The sequence below is a fragment of the Malaya genurostris genome, chromosome 3 (assembly GCF_030247185.1).
Source record: "Malaya genurostris strain Urasoe2022 chromosome 3, Malgen_1.1, whole genome shotgun sequence".
NCBI classification, from domain to species: domain Eukaryota; kingdom Metazoa; phylum Arthropoda; class Insecta; order Diptera; family Culicidae; genus Malaya; species Malaya genurostris.
This window is the reverse complement of record NC_080572.1, coordinates 43,640,669-43,657,374: the sequence shown is the minus strand read 5'-3', so window position 1 is coordinate 43,657,374 and position 16,706 is coordinate 43,640,669. Positions and strand designations below refer to the sequence as shown.

At 37.9% G+C, this 16,706-nt stretch overlaps 1 protein-coding gene across 6 annotated transcripts in view; it reads right to left on the bottom strand.

Moving 5' to 3' along the window:
- Positions 1-4,340: 4,340 nt before the first annotated feature.
- The window catches only part of LOC131439619 (ral guanine nucleotide dissociation stimulator-like 1), a 112,433-nt gene continuing 100,067 nt past the window's right edge, over positions 4,341-16,706 (bottom strand). For 3 of the 6 annotated variants that reach the window (XM_058610863.1, XM_058610864.1, XM_058610865.1), the window contains exons 3-8: positions 9,298-9,402; positions 6,911-7,187; positions 6,726-6,852; positions 6,295-6,658; positions 5,527-6,230; positions 4,342-5,457 (exon numbers count right to left, since the gene is read on the bottom strand). In XM_058610863.1, coding sequence (XP_058466846.1) covers positions 4,887-5,457; positions 5,527-6,230; positions 6,295-6,658; positions 6,726-6,852; positions 6,911-7,187; positions 9,298-9,402 — 2,148 coding nt within the window. In that variant the 3' untranslated portion in view covers positions 4,342-4,886. Of the gene's footprint in view, positions 5,458-5,526; positions 6,231-6,294; positions 6,659-6,725; positions 6,853-6,910; positions 7,188-9,297; positions 9,403-16,706 lie in introns of all 6 variants that reach the window. The other 3 variants (XM_058610867.1, XM_058610866.1, XM_058610868.1) reach the window with 3 other exon arrangements.

The window sequence follows — 16,706 nt, the reverse complement described above, 5'->3', positions numbered from 1 at the left end:
CGTTCTCTGTGTTGAAAATAATGATGATATAAACTCGTTTCATTTCAATTTATATCTTGAGGTTTTTCGTATCCAAAATTGATCTTTTAAGTAACTTTGAAATCATCATAATTGACTCTCACGTAAAGGATATTTTCCAAAAATTTTCAAATGTAAAAATCTGTTGAAGGCATCAAAATAGAGTAGAATCAATTGTTCTCAAAGAATCTAATTGTGATTTTGATCATTCGCCAAAAATGTAAGCACTAAAAGTAGAGCAAGTTTGTAATTTGTGACTTTCAGTGCATCCATCATAATCTTTATGTTTTTATTATGGGTACCTTAGAATTATTTCATTTTTAATGTAATCGTGATCGGTCGTGTCTTGCATACAACACTCTAATTTTTAATTGATTTAACGAATAGTTGCAGCGAAGTATTGTTTGAACTCGATTTCTGAACCGAAGATGGCGACATCTGGTTTATCGATATTCCTTGAAAACTATTGCGGCATGCATATTTTCGGAACGGATTTCGCAAGTATACAACGGAAAATGTTGGTTTAGTTCTACTGACTCAATCCGTTTCTCAAACACCCATAATTTAATTGATTGTAAATAATTGCATCCATCTTGGATTTTAAAAACACCTCAAATCTCGGTTGATCTTTCAAATAGCTATATGAGCAAATGTGTAGAATCTTGTCCGCTTCCCTGTCACGTAATCCTCACTCCCTACTTGTCTCGCGTATTCTGCCGGACCCGGAAAAAGAAGTGTCAATCCTGTAAACACGAAGAGACACGCAGCAATGTCCCACGATAAATATATACAGGGTGTAACATAAACCAATCAATAAACTACAAAATTAGAGTTTCTCTTTGTTTTCTTTCTTTGACTTCAGAATTCTGTGGAAATATCTAATGTTTTGAGATATTTTTAGTATACACCCAAACCTCCGTTTACAAACACTTTTTATACGTTACCTCTTTTGACGTAACTCTTTTTACGAACCAAATCCCAAATAACTTAAACTTTTTTTACGAACCTACTTCGTAAAAAGAGGTTTTGGCATACATCGAAAGCGATTTCCGACTCCATGGAAACTACTACAATATGGGATTTTTGTCGTGAATACGACTTACTTTACTATGGGGTGCCTTTTCAAAATTTACCCTCTGAGAGAGTGATAAGTTTTTGATCGTGATTATCTCTTGTTGTATCTAACGAATCAAGAAAATTTTTGCTACATGCCATCGGGAATATGATCACAATTTTATGATAAAATTTTCAGTTGTGTGACATAATCTCAAATAATTCAAAATTAAACTTTTCGGAAATGTTTGGTATAAACGAGTATCAAAGAGGATAATTCATAAGGCGCGTTTGCTTTTCTCGTATTTTCAAAGCTCATAGCTCAGTGATCTGTGAAGGTATTTATATAATCTAACTATCAATAGAATCGAAATTTTTCAACTTAAACGTGTATAGCAGAAGCATTGAAGAATTTCAATAGTACACTATTGAAAAACCTGTTTCATTTGACTCATGTCAACACCAGCCAATCAGAACGCGTTCTGAGGAAGAGAACAAAATATCTGCTGCTGTACAACAAATGTTGAACAAAAAATGTTCCAAAAGGTGGTGAATATCGTAGTGAGTTCCTCAATTTGGTACTTCTGAAAGTTTCTAATTTTTTATCAATAAGTTATGCAAATCCGAAATGAAATAATCAACATTAAAATTCTGAATGCGACTATTTTTATAGCCGCTAGGACCGCCCATTAGTGAAAAAGCTACAAACGAAATCAGGTAGAAACAAGCCTCTCAACAAAACTTGAATCAGTTTGGATTCTATCGCCACTGCGAGCAGATGTGTTTTGTGTCGTCTGCACAACTAGTTTCGCTTACGACAAGAGCGATTACGTCATAGCTGCCAGTCATTAGCATTGGTGAAAAAACAACGGTGGAGAGCATTACACAAAATCATCCGTTCTAATGGCTCTAAAAGTTTTCCAAAGAACTATTAGGATTTGCTGTTCGCAAATCGAAAGGAAATATCCTCAGTTTGGTGCAAATCTAGAACAGTTTGGTTAGATTTTTGCACGTTTCGCTGTGTGAAATTCACAGTAATCGAGATCAAGTGAAGCCTTCTTTTTTTGCGAAAAATATTCCAGAGTTTAATGTTGAAGAGAATTACGCAATTTGACCCTTATGAATGCTAGAAACGAATCCCTACAGCATATTGATAGTTTCTATCAATAAATTATGCAAATCCGAAATGAAATAATCGACATTAAAATTCTGTATGCGGCTATTTTTTATGGCCGTTAGGAACGCCCATTAGTGAAAAAGTTACAAACGAAATCAGGTAGAAACAAGCCTCTCAACAAAAAGTGAAGCCTTCTTTGTTTTTGCGAAAAATGTGCAAAAGGGGAATGCTTGCATAATTCATACAATTGATCAACTAATTGATATTCGGATGTGTTAAGGAACATGTCAGTTGTTTTCGTATTCACGACATCCAGTTATGTCTCTGACATTACCCACCCGCCTTTTTTATATCATTTATTTATAAACGGCTTCAACCTAGTTGCGGTCGTTCGCCGGATTTCACCTTTATAATGGCGATAAAACTTTTGGAATATGTCAAACACTAGCTGAGATAGAGTCCGTCAAAATTGGCGTTTCCACTTTCCGATCTATGTAATCGTCATCTACGATTACTTTTATCCCGTGATTTCTCAAGTGACCCCTACAGCTCACAGTAGATCCCTACAGCTGTGCAGTAGACTCAAAATGTTTAATATGTGGGCATGTTTCCCGCTTTAAAAAAATCGGTCTGAGATCCTATCGTAGCAAATGAGTTCTTGAATATAAGAATATAAGATATGTGGGTAATTTATCAATAAATCCTGGCTTAATTTAATCCAGGATCAACATAATTTATAAATTTCAAATATTTTATGCGGCATAGATGTAACTCTACGGGTACGCCCAACTTTTGTTTATTTTTAATTGAAAAATTTTATTTGTCAATTTGGGTCTCCTCAATACATTAATTTTGCGTTACTGACCAACGATTTGAAGCTTTATTCCATCATTTTAAAAACAAAAATATATAATATTCATTTCCCTATTTAAAAACAATATGTGTAGTCGTTTTTTACTGAAGTTCATAAAAAACTTGGGAACCACTGCTTCGAGCAGTTAAGAGATATGGTGGAATCGAATGTTCGAGTTGAAATGCTAAATCGTGCAACGTGATAGGGTAACAGAAGTATTTAGCCCACTTCATGTATTTTGGTCCCCCTAACAAACTTTATGGATTTGATCGATGTTAAGTAACCCATGTTGCATCAATTTGAAGCTAATCACGTTAAATTACCTATTGTGGAAGGGTTTTTTGAAGGTATTACAACATTTGGTGGATATTTTTACAAAGTGGACCAAAATAAAATCATTCCTAAAGAGGGCCGAAATACCTCTGTCACCCTAATATAGATACGTATTTCGGATGTTAATTACATCCTTTTTCAGTGATACTGTTGGTAATAAACACTTCGTATAGTGACGTGTGTAATATTAATAGAATTCAATGGTATTTCGAATAAGTACTCCCTTTTTATATTCCTTTAACAGTTCCAGCTACAATTAGTAGAATTTACACCCAAACCTCCATTTACTTAGCTTATATATGTATTAATATACGTAAGCATGTGTGCAAATATTTGTATTTATTCATATGAATATTGGTGAAGTAAAAGCGATCATTTATATGTATAAATATATACACATATATGTAGATGGGTGAGGGTGTAGGCATACATACATACATATACATGGTTCATAAATGGTGGTTTGGGTGTTTTGCATAACCGAGAAAGTAATTAACAATGTAATAATTACCATTTGAAAACACAGTTCATTAGATTACGTGAAAGTTCGAAGTTGATGTGAAATGATTACAAATCGCATTATTTACAAAGACCATAATACTCAATTTGACTAGAGTCAGCGAGCTTCCTGATTACGAATCGTACATTGCCAGTCGAGCATATCTAGCCTTTCAATCCAGGTAACAGACTTGAATGGTACTGAGGCAAATTGTATGACAATTATTTTTATTGGAGTCCGTACCATGTTGTTTTGAATCCAAACCATGCTCTTAAGAACACAATCACCCCTACTCTGCTTTTCTATCGAACCAAAATATTTTTTCCATTACGTATGTCGAGTTCTAGTTTTCTATACAAAACCATCGCTCATTCGAAATGGAGAATGGAAGTTTTTACATTCGATCGGAATGCAGTTAATAATGCTTTCTTTTCCATGTCAATATTGAATATGGTTTGAAGATAGACTAATTCGGAGTCGTTTTATTTCTTACAGTGTTACTCAGTTCACATTAATTAGTCTGCTAGTTTCCGTTAATAACGCTCATTTCTTTTAAATTGTTTTATTTTCATTAAACAATTTATTTTCAATTCCAATAGAGGATACTCCTAATTCCTAAAACAAAGCTCTGTATGTTGTCAGTGCAGTTTTAATATACGTCCCACTCCGGTTGTATATTCAACCTATTACTGCCGCTAAAGTCTATTTTGTTACCAGTTATTCAATATTGTCCTCTAAAACTTAATACGTTTAACGCGGCTAAAATATATTATGTTTTCTTATATATCCAATTCTTCGGTTTTTATCAGTATCATTACTTTTTTACAGATGATTTCAACTAGAACAAAATTAGCTGGTCGTCAAATGTAACATTGGAATAATATCAGTAAATTTTTCAAAGAAATTTCCCATTATCCGTGTAAATTCGGCGAAGCTACTCCTGTTCGAATAAATATATATACAATAAAAACTATGAGTGTTCCTCGATTGTTAGCCAGCTCGAAACTCTTTCCTTATCGTACACTGTCCGCATCCTTTTTTGGCCTTAAAATAAAGTTCAAATTGTACGCCGTGTTGACCGCGTAGTACACGTTGGCATTGTTCGGCAGAAGCAGTTCCTTGTCCGGCAGAACCTGCGCCAGAGTGTACTTATCCGGATCACCTTCCAATCCGAGCTTCAACATCGCGTTCCGAATGACTTGCGGTGTTCGCTCATTGTTTCCCAACATGATGCTTTTGTAAAGAACTATTCCATCCAGCTCGACATGTTCCGTTTCGTAGGTAACTTTTATGATGTAAAAATCAGGTGAACTCTTCTTCAGTGGCGAATCGTCCTTCAGCTGACCATTGATGATGGGAGCCTCCAGACCGTTATTGTGCCCTTTGGAAGCCGAGTTCGGTGCGCTATTGTGAGCCCGGTTCGATTGCGGTGTTCGATTGACACTTCCGTTAAGGTGGTTGGATTTCTGGCTGCTCGAGGTAGTTGATTCCATTGACAGCGACGATACGCTGCTGGCAGCCGAAAGTATCGAAGCATTCGGTGGTGTTACGTCCCGGTCTAGTGAGTTATTGCGGGAACTGTAGCTAGAAGCAACAGATAGTAATAAAGTATAAACTTTTATATTTCGGTAACGTTTTTGATAATTAACTTACCTGTGATTGGATGCACTATTAATGTCACAGTAGAACTGAGAGCCTGCTCCACTACTGCTGTTGGACGCGATAGAATCGCTTTTTTTGTGGCCCTGGTGGCTGGGTCGTTTGGTCATTTCCGGCATCGGTTCCAGTTGACAGCTTAACGTGTGCGCTTCCCGCTCATCCAGAACAAGCAGCGAAGCAAACCACCGATCAAACAGTGCGTCCTCTTGTAGATGATACGTATTGGCAGCACCCTGTAGCAGCTTAATCTGTGCTAGCACCTCAAACTCCTTTCGTCGCTTATCAAAATTGATTAACCCATCCTGAAGTGTATCGGGAATGGCAGCATGAATCATTGTAAGATCAGTTAAGAATGTCCCCAAGTAGGGAATCGTTCCGTGGCTTATCAGTGTGTTCTGCTTCTGAAAGACCTTCTGCAGATGCCGGTCATTCTCACCGACCGTGTCGGCAAACTTGGCCGTACCTTCTCGCATCAGAACCTCCCGCTGGGCCCAGGCATTATTGTCTTCGGAGAATATTCGAGCCAATTCCGTGTATAGTTCAAGTTTCTCCCGGGGTAACACAGCCCAGGTTTTTGACAGTCGATAAACGGCATTCGACTGTAATCCTGAGATGATCGCTTTCAGCGAGGAGAAGTTTTTCAGCAGTCGTAGCTCCTGTGCAATATCAATCCAAGTAGATATGAGAAGGGCTCGTTCCTGAAAATCAAAACGAACTTGTTAGGAGAAAACGCGACCAAGTGGATATTCCTATTCAGTATACCTGAGGTTTCAATCGCGGCTCTATAAGCACACTGGATATCACCCGGAAGGACACCGCGTTGAATTGGGTCACGGTGGCTAGTACCGATCCACATTCGTGTTTGTCTCTGTTGGACCAGGTTGCACCCAAACACTGATGAGGAATCAATCGTTTAAACAGTTCCATGTCCATTCGTGTCAGCTGTTCTGCAAAGTGCTTCACGGGGATATTAGGGAATCGGTACGAGTTCAATAAATGTGAAGGTGGTCCTCGAAAGGCCGGTGTCAAGCACAGGCCCCCGAACTGATCGGTCAGATCATGATAATCGCTGGACCATGGCAATGGCGGTGGTATCCTACTGTACTTATCTAACCTATTTGTATACCTGGCCAAAAAGAAGAGAAAAAATCATAAGGATGCATGGTTTGAGAGACATTTTCTGGCTAATTTACCTATGTAAAGCTTTAACGTGTATCTCTGAATTTGGCAATCGCTTCGACGTAAACGCCAGAAGCCGTTGCAAGTTTTCCGTGTCCCAATCTTCGGGAAATCCATCCAGCCAAACGTGCAGAACGGAGACTAAAATTAAAGAGCATATTGTAAGAAACATCCCAAAAAAGTTCGACTTCGAACAAACCTAGAGTTTTCTTGTGCTGATCATTCAGCGATTCCGAGGGCACGAGAGCCGCTGGTTCCGAGTGTAGTTTCTCGTACCGGTTCAGTAGCAACTCCAACACCTTTTCGGGCTGAGCGAATGTCCGGTAGGTGGTAAGGAACACATTCACAAAGGTACTCTCCAGTTCTCCATCATCCGTCGTCAGAGCATCGACCAGCCGGGACAGAGTAGCTGCCTTCACGAATCGTACTCGCACAGTTTCCCATTCCAGGTGTGATATTTCGTCGTCCGAGTCTTGCTACAGAAAAAGCACAGGAAAAACGGGTCAAAGATGAGATGCTTTTGTATGGTTGAGTCGAATAATTGAAACCCCTTTTATATTTTTCTAGAAAACATGACGATTAGAATTTATCGAGAGCAGTGTTATATCAATAATGGTAAACATTTAAATTTCGTGTTGAATCCCACAAAAATTGAAAATTTCAATCCTGTCTAGAAGTTTGCAATATATTTTTGCTACCTCAAGAACCTTTTTCCTATACAACCACTAGGAAAACCGATTTTTGAGTCAAGACCCGGAGGGCCGAATGTACCATTGGAATAGGTTCGTCCAGATAGCAAAACGTTCGTGTGTCCGAATTCCGGATCCAAAATTACAAGGTTATAAGTGTAAAAATTTCATTTTCATGGTTAGCAAAATATTCTAAACTTCTGCAGACCTTGTTAGTTTATTGCGAACAAAACTCATTTCGTTTCCAGCTTTCCGGTAATTGAACTTACATCGCTATCTCGGAGACGATTAAACCAACTTTCACAAACTCAAATTTTAATAGAAGATCTATCTATTTAACAGATTGTACTGAAATTTCATCCGGAACCGACTTCCGGTTTCGGAATTATAAGGGGAAGAATGCTGTCCAATCATAATGGAAGTGGCGATGCAATGAAATAGTGGTCGAAAACAAAAAAAATCGAACACATTACGATTTCTCAGGGTTAGTTTCACACTTTCAAAATCTAAGGCTCAAATGAAAGGTACAATGGTCTCATGGAAAACTGTTCCGGAATTATAAGTTAAAGGGTGTTAAAATTATAAACTGATATTGATACGTGATTACTTGACTATGAGACGCCTTTTCAATCGAAAATTTAGATACAAATGAAAGATCTCATGGTCTCATGCGAAATTCCTGAATTTTATCGACATCGACGGATTCGACTTTCGACATCGGAATGACAGGGTTAAATGTGTAAAATTTGAAACAGTGTTGCACGTGAAAATTCTTCTGAATTTGGCTCAAGAGATTATTTGAAGGTTATACTAGTTTATACACAATTATTTTTGTTTTTATTCAAAAATTTAACGGGGCAGAGGCGTACCGCCAATTGAAATCCGCAAAGATCTTCGACGAGCAAAAAAAAAGGTCAAATGTTTTTTTTAATTTAGCTGGTGACTCGTAACGTAACTCGTAACTCGTGCATTCATCGAACATGGCGTTAAAATTAGGTTAGTTCATCATTTCGCGGCTTGTCGGAGCTATTCGTTCAAAATGGGACATTAATCAGTTTTACTATTGTTTCAAATGAACTGAAACTAAACAGTCAAGCGCGTGGGAAATCTGGCCTTCAAACGAAGATACACGCCCCGTAAGTGCAGCGGTCATTCAGCGGCATTGTAAATTGTTCACAGTCTAACGCTGCACTGTATCTAGAATCGAGGGCTCGTTGGGTGATTTGTCATCGTGGTCAGCGTAAGCTAAATAGAAATTATACTACAAGCAGAATGAGCTGTGGGAACTCGTGGATGTTTTGTTGCGTAGCGAACTCATAATGCATAAAACTAAGCTATCTGAGATTGCAAAGTGAATAATTTTGCAAAGTAAAAATGCATTTGCGTATCACATACAACGAAACAAATAAAACATCACTGCATGAATCCTTAAATTATCAATGTTTCAATCATCATTATTCAACTGCCATTCCACGTACCTAACAACATTTTATATCAGTTCCTTTGCCTGTTCCAAATTACCAACCTCGGGTTGAGATGAAGAAATTAATCCCCTTTTTAATTAAATACCAACACGGAAAAAAAAAATCCATTCTATGCCAACAAGCGAAAAAATTCCCGAACAGAATAAAGTGGTAAAAATAAACACATAATCATACAAAATCTGCTCTGATTCAATCAATATTTTGATGAAAGACGCATACTCCAATGTGAAACAACCATCTTTTGAGTTTGATAGGAAACTAATTGCATTCCACAAACGGAAGAATAATTATTGCCAATGACACCAACACCAACGACTGATGGAGTCTTGTTGCTATCTAGCATTTGAGTGTATAAGATTCCCTCGGAAAGAGATACCGTGGAATAGATTCTACGGAAGCCTAAGGATACTTACACTACTGGCACTCGGTGTCGGCCGGTGGTAACGGACCTTCTTCAAGTAGACGGTATAAATGGCATCCTCCTCGCGCTCCTCGCCCCACAGTCGCCAGGTGGGCTGCTGGGAAGAAATAGAAAAAAAAGTTATCTCATAAAATCTCGTTCCGTTCAAGCGATAAGCGAAATCTAAAAGTAAGTTATAGGGTTTCACAGTATGTTCCACGATACTAGTGAATTATTCCTGAGTAGATTTACTGCTTCAAATTCCACACGGACTTTCATAAAATATGAATTCTTCATTGTGTATGTCTCAAGCATTTGAGTGTTCCTTATCCAAGTAACGTTTTTAATTTCACTGAATACTTGTATCTATCTTCAATGCTACATCATAAACCATACATTAAAACTTAAAATTCCACGAAAGCCTACTAAAAAACATTTTAAGAGCATATTCCTGCCAAGTGAAGAATCAGTATAAGCCTGCGTTAAATCTTTTTTCGAAATTAATCAAAATTCAAGAGAAGTTTGAAATCAACATTACGATCAACTTCAAATTTATTCAAATAAAAAGATTTCCCCTTTGAGTGAACTGTTTTCTTTTATATTTTGTTTTTTTTTTTCAGTATATGTGTGTGTCATGTCGATTTTGAATGCAATTAGTAAGAATATCTTAGATTTTAATCACTAGCTTAAGGCTTTTTCTGAATATAAAAACTTCACGAACTTTTATTTTTATCATGAATGTGAAAAAAATTAGAATTATAACTAATCGTCTTGAAATAAATGCGAAAGTCCCCATGATATATAAAAATTATTTCGTATGATTCATCGTCATTTTTGGTAAAATCTGTTTCGTTGCTTCAAAACTTATGCATACGTTCTGAGAATGAATCATAAAAGTCCATCATATATCCTCGATTTTTCCTTTCGAAATTTATTTGAATGCTATGGTATAGATCATCAAATTTTTCTTAATGCAAATTACACTCAACCAAAGAAGTAATCAATCAAACAGCCCAAAACAAATGTGTCATAAATCATTCAGTAATAGCCGTTCAACCGAGAAGGTTGTGTATAGAAGCGTACAGTTTAATAACGCTGGTTAGTTTACACGCGTTAAATACGACAACGGTTGAACTACAGGTAGAGACCTGTTGGCAGCAGCCGTTAAAACGTAAAATCGTGCTGCATAAGAGAGCCCTAGTGCTGGGCCAAGCTGGTGAAGGAAACAACAAAGGGCGTTTCCCAAGCTCTACCCAGGCCACAATATACAGCCACAAGTGCTGAGCAGGAGAGTGCAAAGGCACATTGAAGAAGAAGAGTGCAAAGGCACACAGAAGCAGGAGAGTGCAAAAGCACACCGGTGCGAAGGCACTTCGGTGCAGAAGCATATCGGTGCGGAGCACAAGGAAGAAGGAGACAAGACAACTCGGTCTTTCCACTGCCATACAACACGCAGGTATACACCGGTGACCTGCGCTGGTTACAGCTGGCGAAGACGAAAGCAAATCGGAATTCGAGTGGTGCTGGATGTCAGGTAGCAGTAGCATCACATCATATTCTATCGCTACAGTGAGCTTCAGCATTGTATCAACGTCCAGATACATCCAACAAGAACATCTAGAGCAACGAGGATCTACACGGCAGTGCAACGGAGATAGACAACATTTTCAAGGTAGAAGTTTTTTCTTTTCCTTTTGATTGAGTACTGTGTAGTGTTGGTTTCAAATTTTATTTTAAAGTTTAGTTAAAAATTTTAATGTAATGGATGAATCCATGGACGTAAATCCTAGCATGAATCCGATACCCCCACGAACGAAAAAATATCAGGAGAGCTCTTCTGGGCCTTGGATAGTCTTTTTTAGACGTATATCAAAGCCATTAAACATTTTTCAAATTAATAAAGGTTTGACATCACGATACTCTTCAATCAAAGAGATCATAAAAGTAAATAACGATAAAATTCGTGTTGTGGTAAATAATTTGAAACACGCGAATGATATTGTCTCTTCGGAACATTTCATTAAAGAGTATAAAGTTTACATACCCTCCAAAGATGTCGAAATTGACGGTGTTGTTACCGAAGCGAGTCTTTCGGTAGATGATTTACTCAAGCATGGTGTTGGTCGTTTCAAGAACTCTATGCTTGAGGGTGTGAAAATACTGGAGTGCAAACAACTGTACTCAGTAGTTTATGAAGAGGGAAAAAAAGTTTATCGCCCATCAGACTCGTTTCGAGTGACATTTGCCGGATCTGCGTTGCCGTCCCATGTCTATGTCGATAAAATTCGCCTCCCTGTTCGGCTTTTTGTTCCAAATGTAATGAATTGTACGAACTGCAAAAAATTCGGACACACAGCTACTTACTGTAGCAATAAACCAAAATGTATTAAGTGTGAAGGACCTCATAAAGATAATGATTGCAACAAGGAAATTGAAAAATGTATTTATTGTGGGGAAAGTCCTCATGAGGATATTTCAGTATGCACTGCATTTAAAGTGCACAAAGACAAAATTAAGCTTTCTTTAAAAGCACGGTCTAAGCGCACATATGCAGAAATGCTTAAAACGGTCATTGATGTCCCCCCTTTGGAAACCGAAAACGGGTTTTCAAATCTAGAGGAAACAGAGGACTCTGACTCTGACGAAAATAGTGAAGGTAATTCGTTTATCACTACCCAAGGGTCAGTTAAGAGAAAGAAGTCTTCTTCCAAATTACCAAAAAAGACACCTAAAGTTTCATCTTCAAAAAAAGATCCCCGTGTTAAACAAAAAAAGTCAAAACCAAAGACTGTGCCTCCTGGTTTGTCAAATTCACAAACCAATCCAGGATCTAGTACAGAAAAAGATAATAATCCAGTGGGCTCCATTTCACAGCCACCAACAGGATTACTGAAGTTTTCGGAAATTGTTGAATGGATTTTCTCAGCATTCAATATATCTGAACCCTTAAAGACCCTCATAATGGCATTCCTTCCAATAGCTAGAACCTTTTTGAAGCAGTTATCAGCTCAATGGCCAATTGTCTCAGGTTTTGTATCTTTTGATGGATAATTTATCACCCGCCGCAAATGATACAATCACTGTCCTGCAGTGGAATTGTCGAAGCATCATGCCAAAACTTGATTCATTTAAAATTTTATTGCATAGTCAAAAATGTGATGTATTTGCTTTATGCGAAACATGGCTTACTTCAAACATAGCTTTAAATTTTAATGATTTTAACATTATACGTCTCGATAGAGACTCTCCGTATGGTGGAGTGCTTTTAGGAATTAAGAAATGTTATTCCTTTTATAGATTAAACATTCCTTCGACTTCTAGTATAGAAGTTGTTGCTTGTCAAATAAACATTAAAGGAAAGGACATTTGCATTGCTTCGGTATATATTCCTCCAAGAGCTCAAGTTGGACAACGACAGCTTAATGAAATTGTCGAAGCCCTTCCTGCTCCACGTTTGATTTTAGGAGATTTCAATTCGCACGGAATGATGTGGGGTTCCGTTTACAATGATAGCAGATCATCTCTAATATATAATATTTGCGACAATTTTAGCATGACGGTACTAAATATGGGTAGCATGACACGGATCCCAAGACCTCCTGCACGTCCAAGTGCATTAGATTTATCTCTTTGTTCGACTTCAATTCGACTAGATTGCACCTGGAAAGTATTTCCTGATTTACATGGTAGCGATCATTTACCAATCATCATCTCGATTAGCAGTAACAAAGGCATTGCTAATTCAGTTAATATTCCATATGATTTGACAAAAAATATTGACTGGATTAAATACCAAAGTAATATTTCAAGTGTCTTAACTTCAATGGAAGAGCTCCCCCCACTTGAAGAATATGGCTTTCTCGTTTGTTCGATTCTGGAGGCCGCAGAACAAGCCCAAACCAAACGATTTCTTGGTCCATCGTCTAACAGAAGGCCTCCAAACCCTTGGTGGGACAAAGAGTGTTCAGATGCTAAGCACGCGAAACAAAATGCTTTCAAGACGTTTTTAAAACGAGGAGGAGGAACTCCTCAGAATTTTGAAAATTTCTTGACTTTAGAAACCAAGTACAAGAGCATACTTCGGGCCAAGTAATGTAGCTATTGGAGACATTTTGTCGAAGGTTTGTCAAGAGAAACCTCAATGAGCACTCTTTGGAATACGGCCAGACGAATGAGGAATCGTAACGTGGGCAATGAGAGTGATGAATACTCGAACCGATGGATATTTGACTTTGCTAGGAAAGTTTGCCCAGATTCTGTTCCTACACAAAGCATTATACGGGAATCTCCTCCAAATAATGGTTTTATTAATAACCCATTTTCAATGATAGAATTTTCTATAGCACTCTTGTCTTGTAACAATAACACCCCTGGGTTGGACAGAATTAAATTCAACTTGGTGAAGAATCTGCCCGACCTCGCAAAAAGACGTTTGTTGGAATTGTTCAACAAGTTTCTTGAGCAAAATATTGTTCCGCCTGACTGGAGACAAGTGAAAGTTATCGCCATTCAAAAGCCGGGGAAACCAGCTTCCAATCACAACTCATATAGACCCATTGCGATGTTGTCCTGCATCAGAAAATTGTTCGAAAAAATTATTCTACGACGTCTCGACACTTGGGTCGAGACGAACGGTTTGTTGTCAGATACTCAGTTTGGCTTCCGTAGAAATAAAGGGACGAATGATTGCCTTGCATTACTTTCGTCTGACATCCAAATTGCCTTCGCTCAAAAGCAACAAATGGCATCTGTATTTTTAGACATTAAAGGAGCATTTGATTCAGTTTCCATTGATGTTCTTTCAGACAAGCTCCACCAACATGGACTTCCAGCGGTTATAAATAATTATTTGCACAACCTTTTGTCAGAGAAGTGCATGTATTTTTCACATGGCGATTTGGCAACATTCAGAATTAGCTACATGGGTCTCCCGCAAGGCTCATGCCTCAGTCCGCTCCTCTATAATTTTTACGTGAATGACATTGACAGCTGTCTAGTAACCCCATGTACACTAAGGCAATTGGCAGATGATGGCGTGGTTTCAGTTACTGGGCCCAAAGCTATTGATCTGCATAAACCATTGCAAGATACCTTAGATAACTTGTCCGTTTGGGCTGTTCATCTTGGTATCGAATTCTCTGCGGAGAAAACAGAGTTAGTCGTCTTTTCAAGAAAGCATGATCCCGCGCAGCTTCAGCTCCATATGATGGGAAGAATGATCCAACAGGTTTTAACTTTTAAATACCTCGGGGTGTGGTTCGATTCCAAATGCACGTGGGGAGGACACATTAGGTATCTGATAACGAAATGCCAACAAAGAGTAAATTTTCTTCGAACAATAACAGGATCTTGGTGGGGTTCTCATCCGCAAGATCTAATAAAATTGTATCAGACAACGATACTTTCAGTGATGGAATATGGATGCGTTTGTTTTCGTTCCGCTGCAAACTCTCATTTTATCAAACTTGAGCGAATTCAGTACCGTTGTTTGCGAATTGCCTTAGGCTGCATGCACTCGACACATACAATGAGTCTTGAAGTTCTGGCGGGAGTTCTTCCATTAAAAGATCGATTTTGGGAGCTTTCATCACGCCTGCTAATAAGATGTGAGGTGCTGAATCCCATGGTAATTAATAATTTCGAACGACTAGTCGACCTTCGATCTCAAACAAAATTTATGACAGTATATTTTAACCATATGTCACAGGAAATCAACCCTTCAAGATATATTCCTATCCGTGTCAGCATCCTAAGTGCCCCTGACTCAACTTTATTTTTCGATACATCCATGCAGCGTGAAGTGCGTGGAATCCCGGATCATCTACGCTCGACGGAAATCCCAAAAATATTTTCAAGTAAGTTCAGGCATATTGACTCTGAGAAAATGTTTTACACGGACGGATCGCGAATTGAAGAAGCGACAGGGTTTGGTATGTTCAACAATAATGTTTCGGCCTCATTTAGGCTTCAAGAACCTGCATCTGTTTATATAGCAGAGCTAGCAGCAGTTCATTATAGTTTGAGTGTAATCGTCACATTATCTCCAAACCATTATTTCCTCTTCACAGATAGTCTGAGTGCAATTGAAGCCATTCGCTCAATCGCTGCTGGCAAAAATGAACCGTTTTTCTTGGGTAAAATAAAACAGTGTCTGAACGACATATTGAATAATAATTATCTAATCACTATAGTCTGGGTCCCGGCTCATTGCTCCATTCTAGGCAATGAAAGAGCCGATAATTTAGCCAAACGTGGTGCTATTGAGGGTGAAATTTATGAGCGACCGATTGCTTTCAACGAATTCTATAGTTCGTCTCGCCAAAGAACACTTGCCAGCTGGCAAGCATCTTGGGATAGAGATGATCTGGGTCGGTGGATGCACTCAATTATTCCGAAAATATCGACAAAGGCATGGTTCAGGGGACTGGATGTGAGAAGGGATTTCATTCGTGTGATGTCCAGACTCATGTCCAATCACTACACGTTAGATGCACATCTCCTTCGAATTGGGTTCTCCGAGACTAATCATTGTGCTTGCGGAGAAGGTTATCGGGATATTGATCATGTCGTTTGGACATGCGTGGAGTATCGTGATGTCAGATCTCAACTAATAAATTCTTTGCGTACCCAAGGTAAACTATCCAATATCCCAGTTCGAGACATTCTTGCTTGTCGTGACCTTTCATACATGAAACTTATTTATCATTTCATAAAGAAAATTGGAGTTTCAATTTAATAAAGGCCCCTTTTAAGACTTAGTTCTGATCCCAGCTGCGTCCATGAATTCAACCAATAGCTAAATTAGAATAAAAATTATGTAATGATACAAACAAACTCGAAACAGTTTATGAAATTATCAACAAAATGTCTGAAAATAACAGCTTATTTTATAATTTATAGAAGTTAATCGTTTGGTTCAAATAATATTTCCGAGTAGATTTCATAATTAATGACGAGTTACCTAAGATGATATTTAAGCTATAAGAGAATATGTTTTAATAAATTCAAAACGTTGTGACTATGTTAGAATTAAATTAGGATAAGAATATTATGTAAAAGTGATGCTACGGCGAAGAAAAACTTATGTAAACTGCCTTAAGAAATAAACGTATTTATGGAAAAAAAATGTGTCATAAATGTACATACCATCGAATTTAATCTGAGTTAAACTTTCATTCAAAGAACACGCACACGGAAGACGGGCTTAAAATTAAATTTAAAATTTAGCTAATTTTTTATGGGACTATTAGTCCTTTTATTTGAATTTGAAATTACGAAAATCTAATATGAGTTTATTTGGTCTAAGACTACAGTCAGCTAAGTAGAGAAATGTATTAGCCAATTTAAAGAATTCGCTACTCACGTTAATTATGGAAAAATACGCTTGAAATTGACAGTTTTACACTAAGCACCCTGTATCTC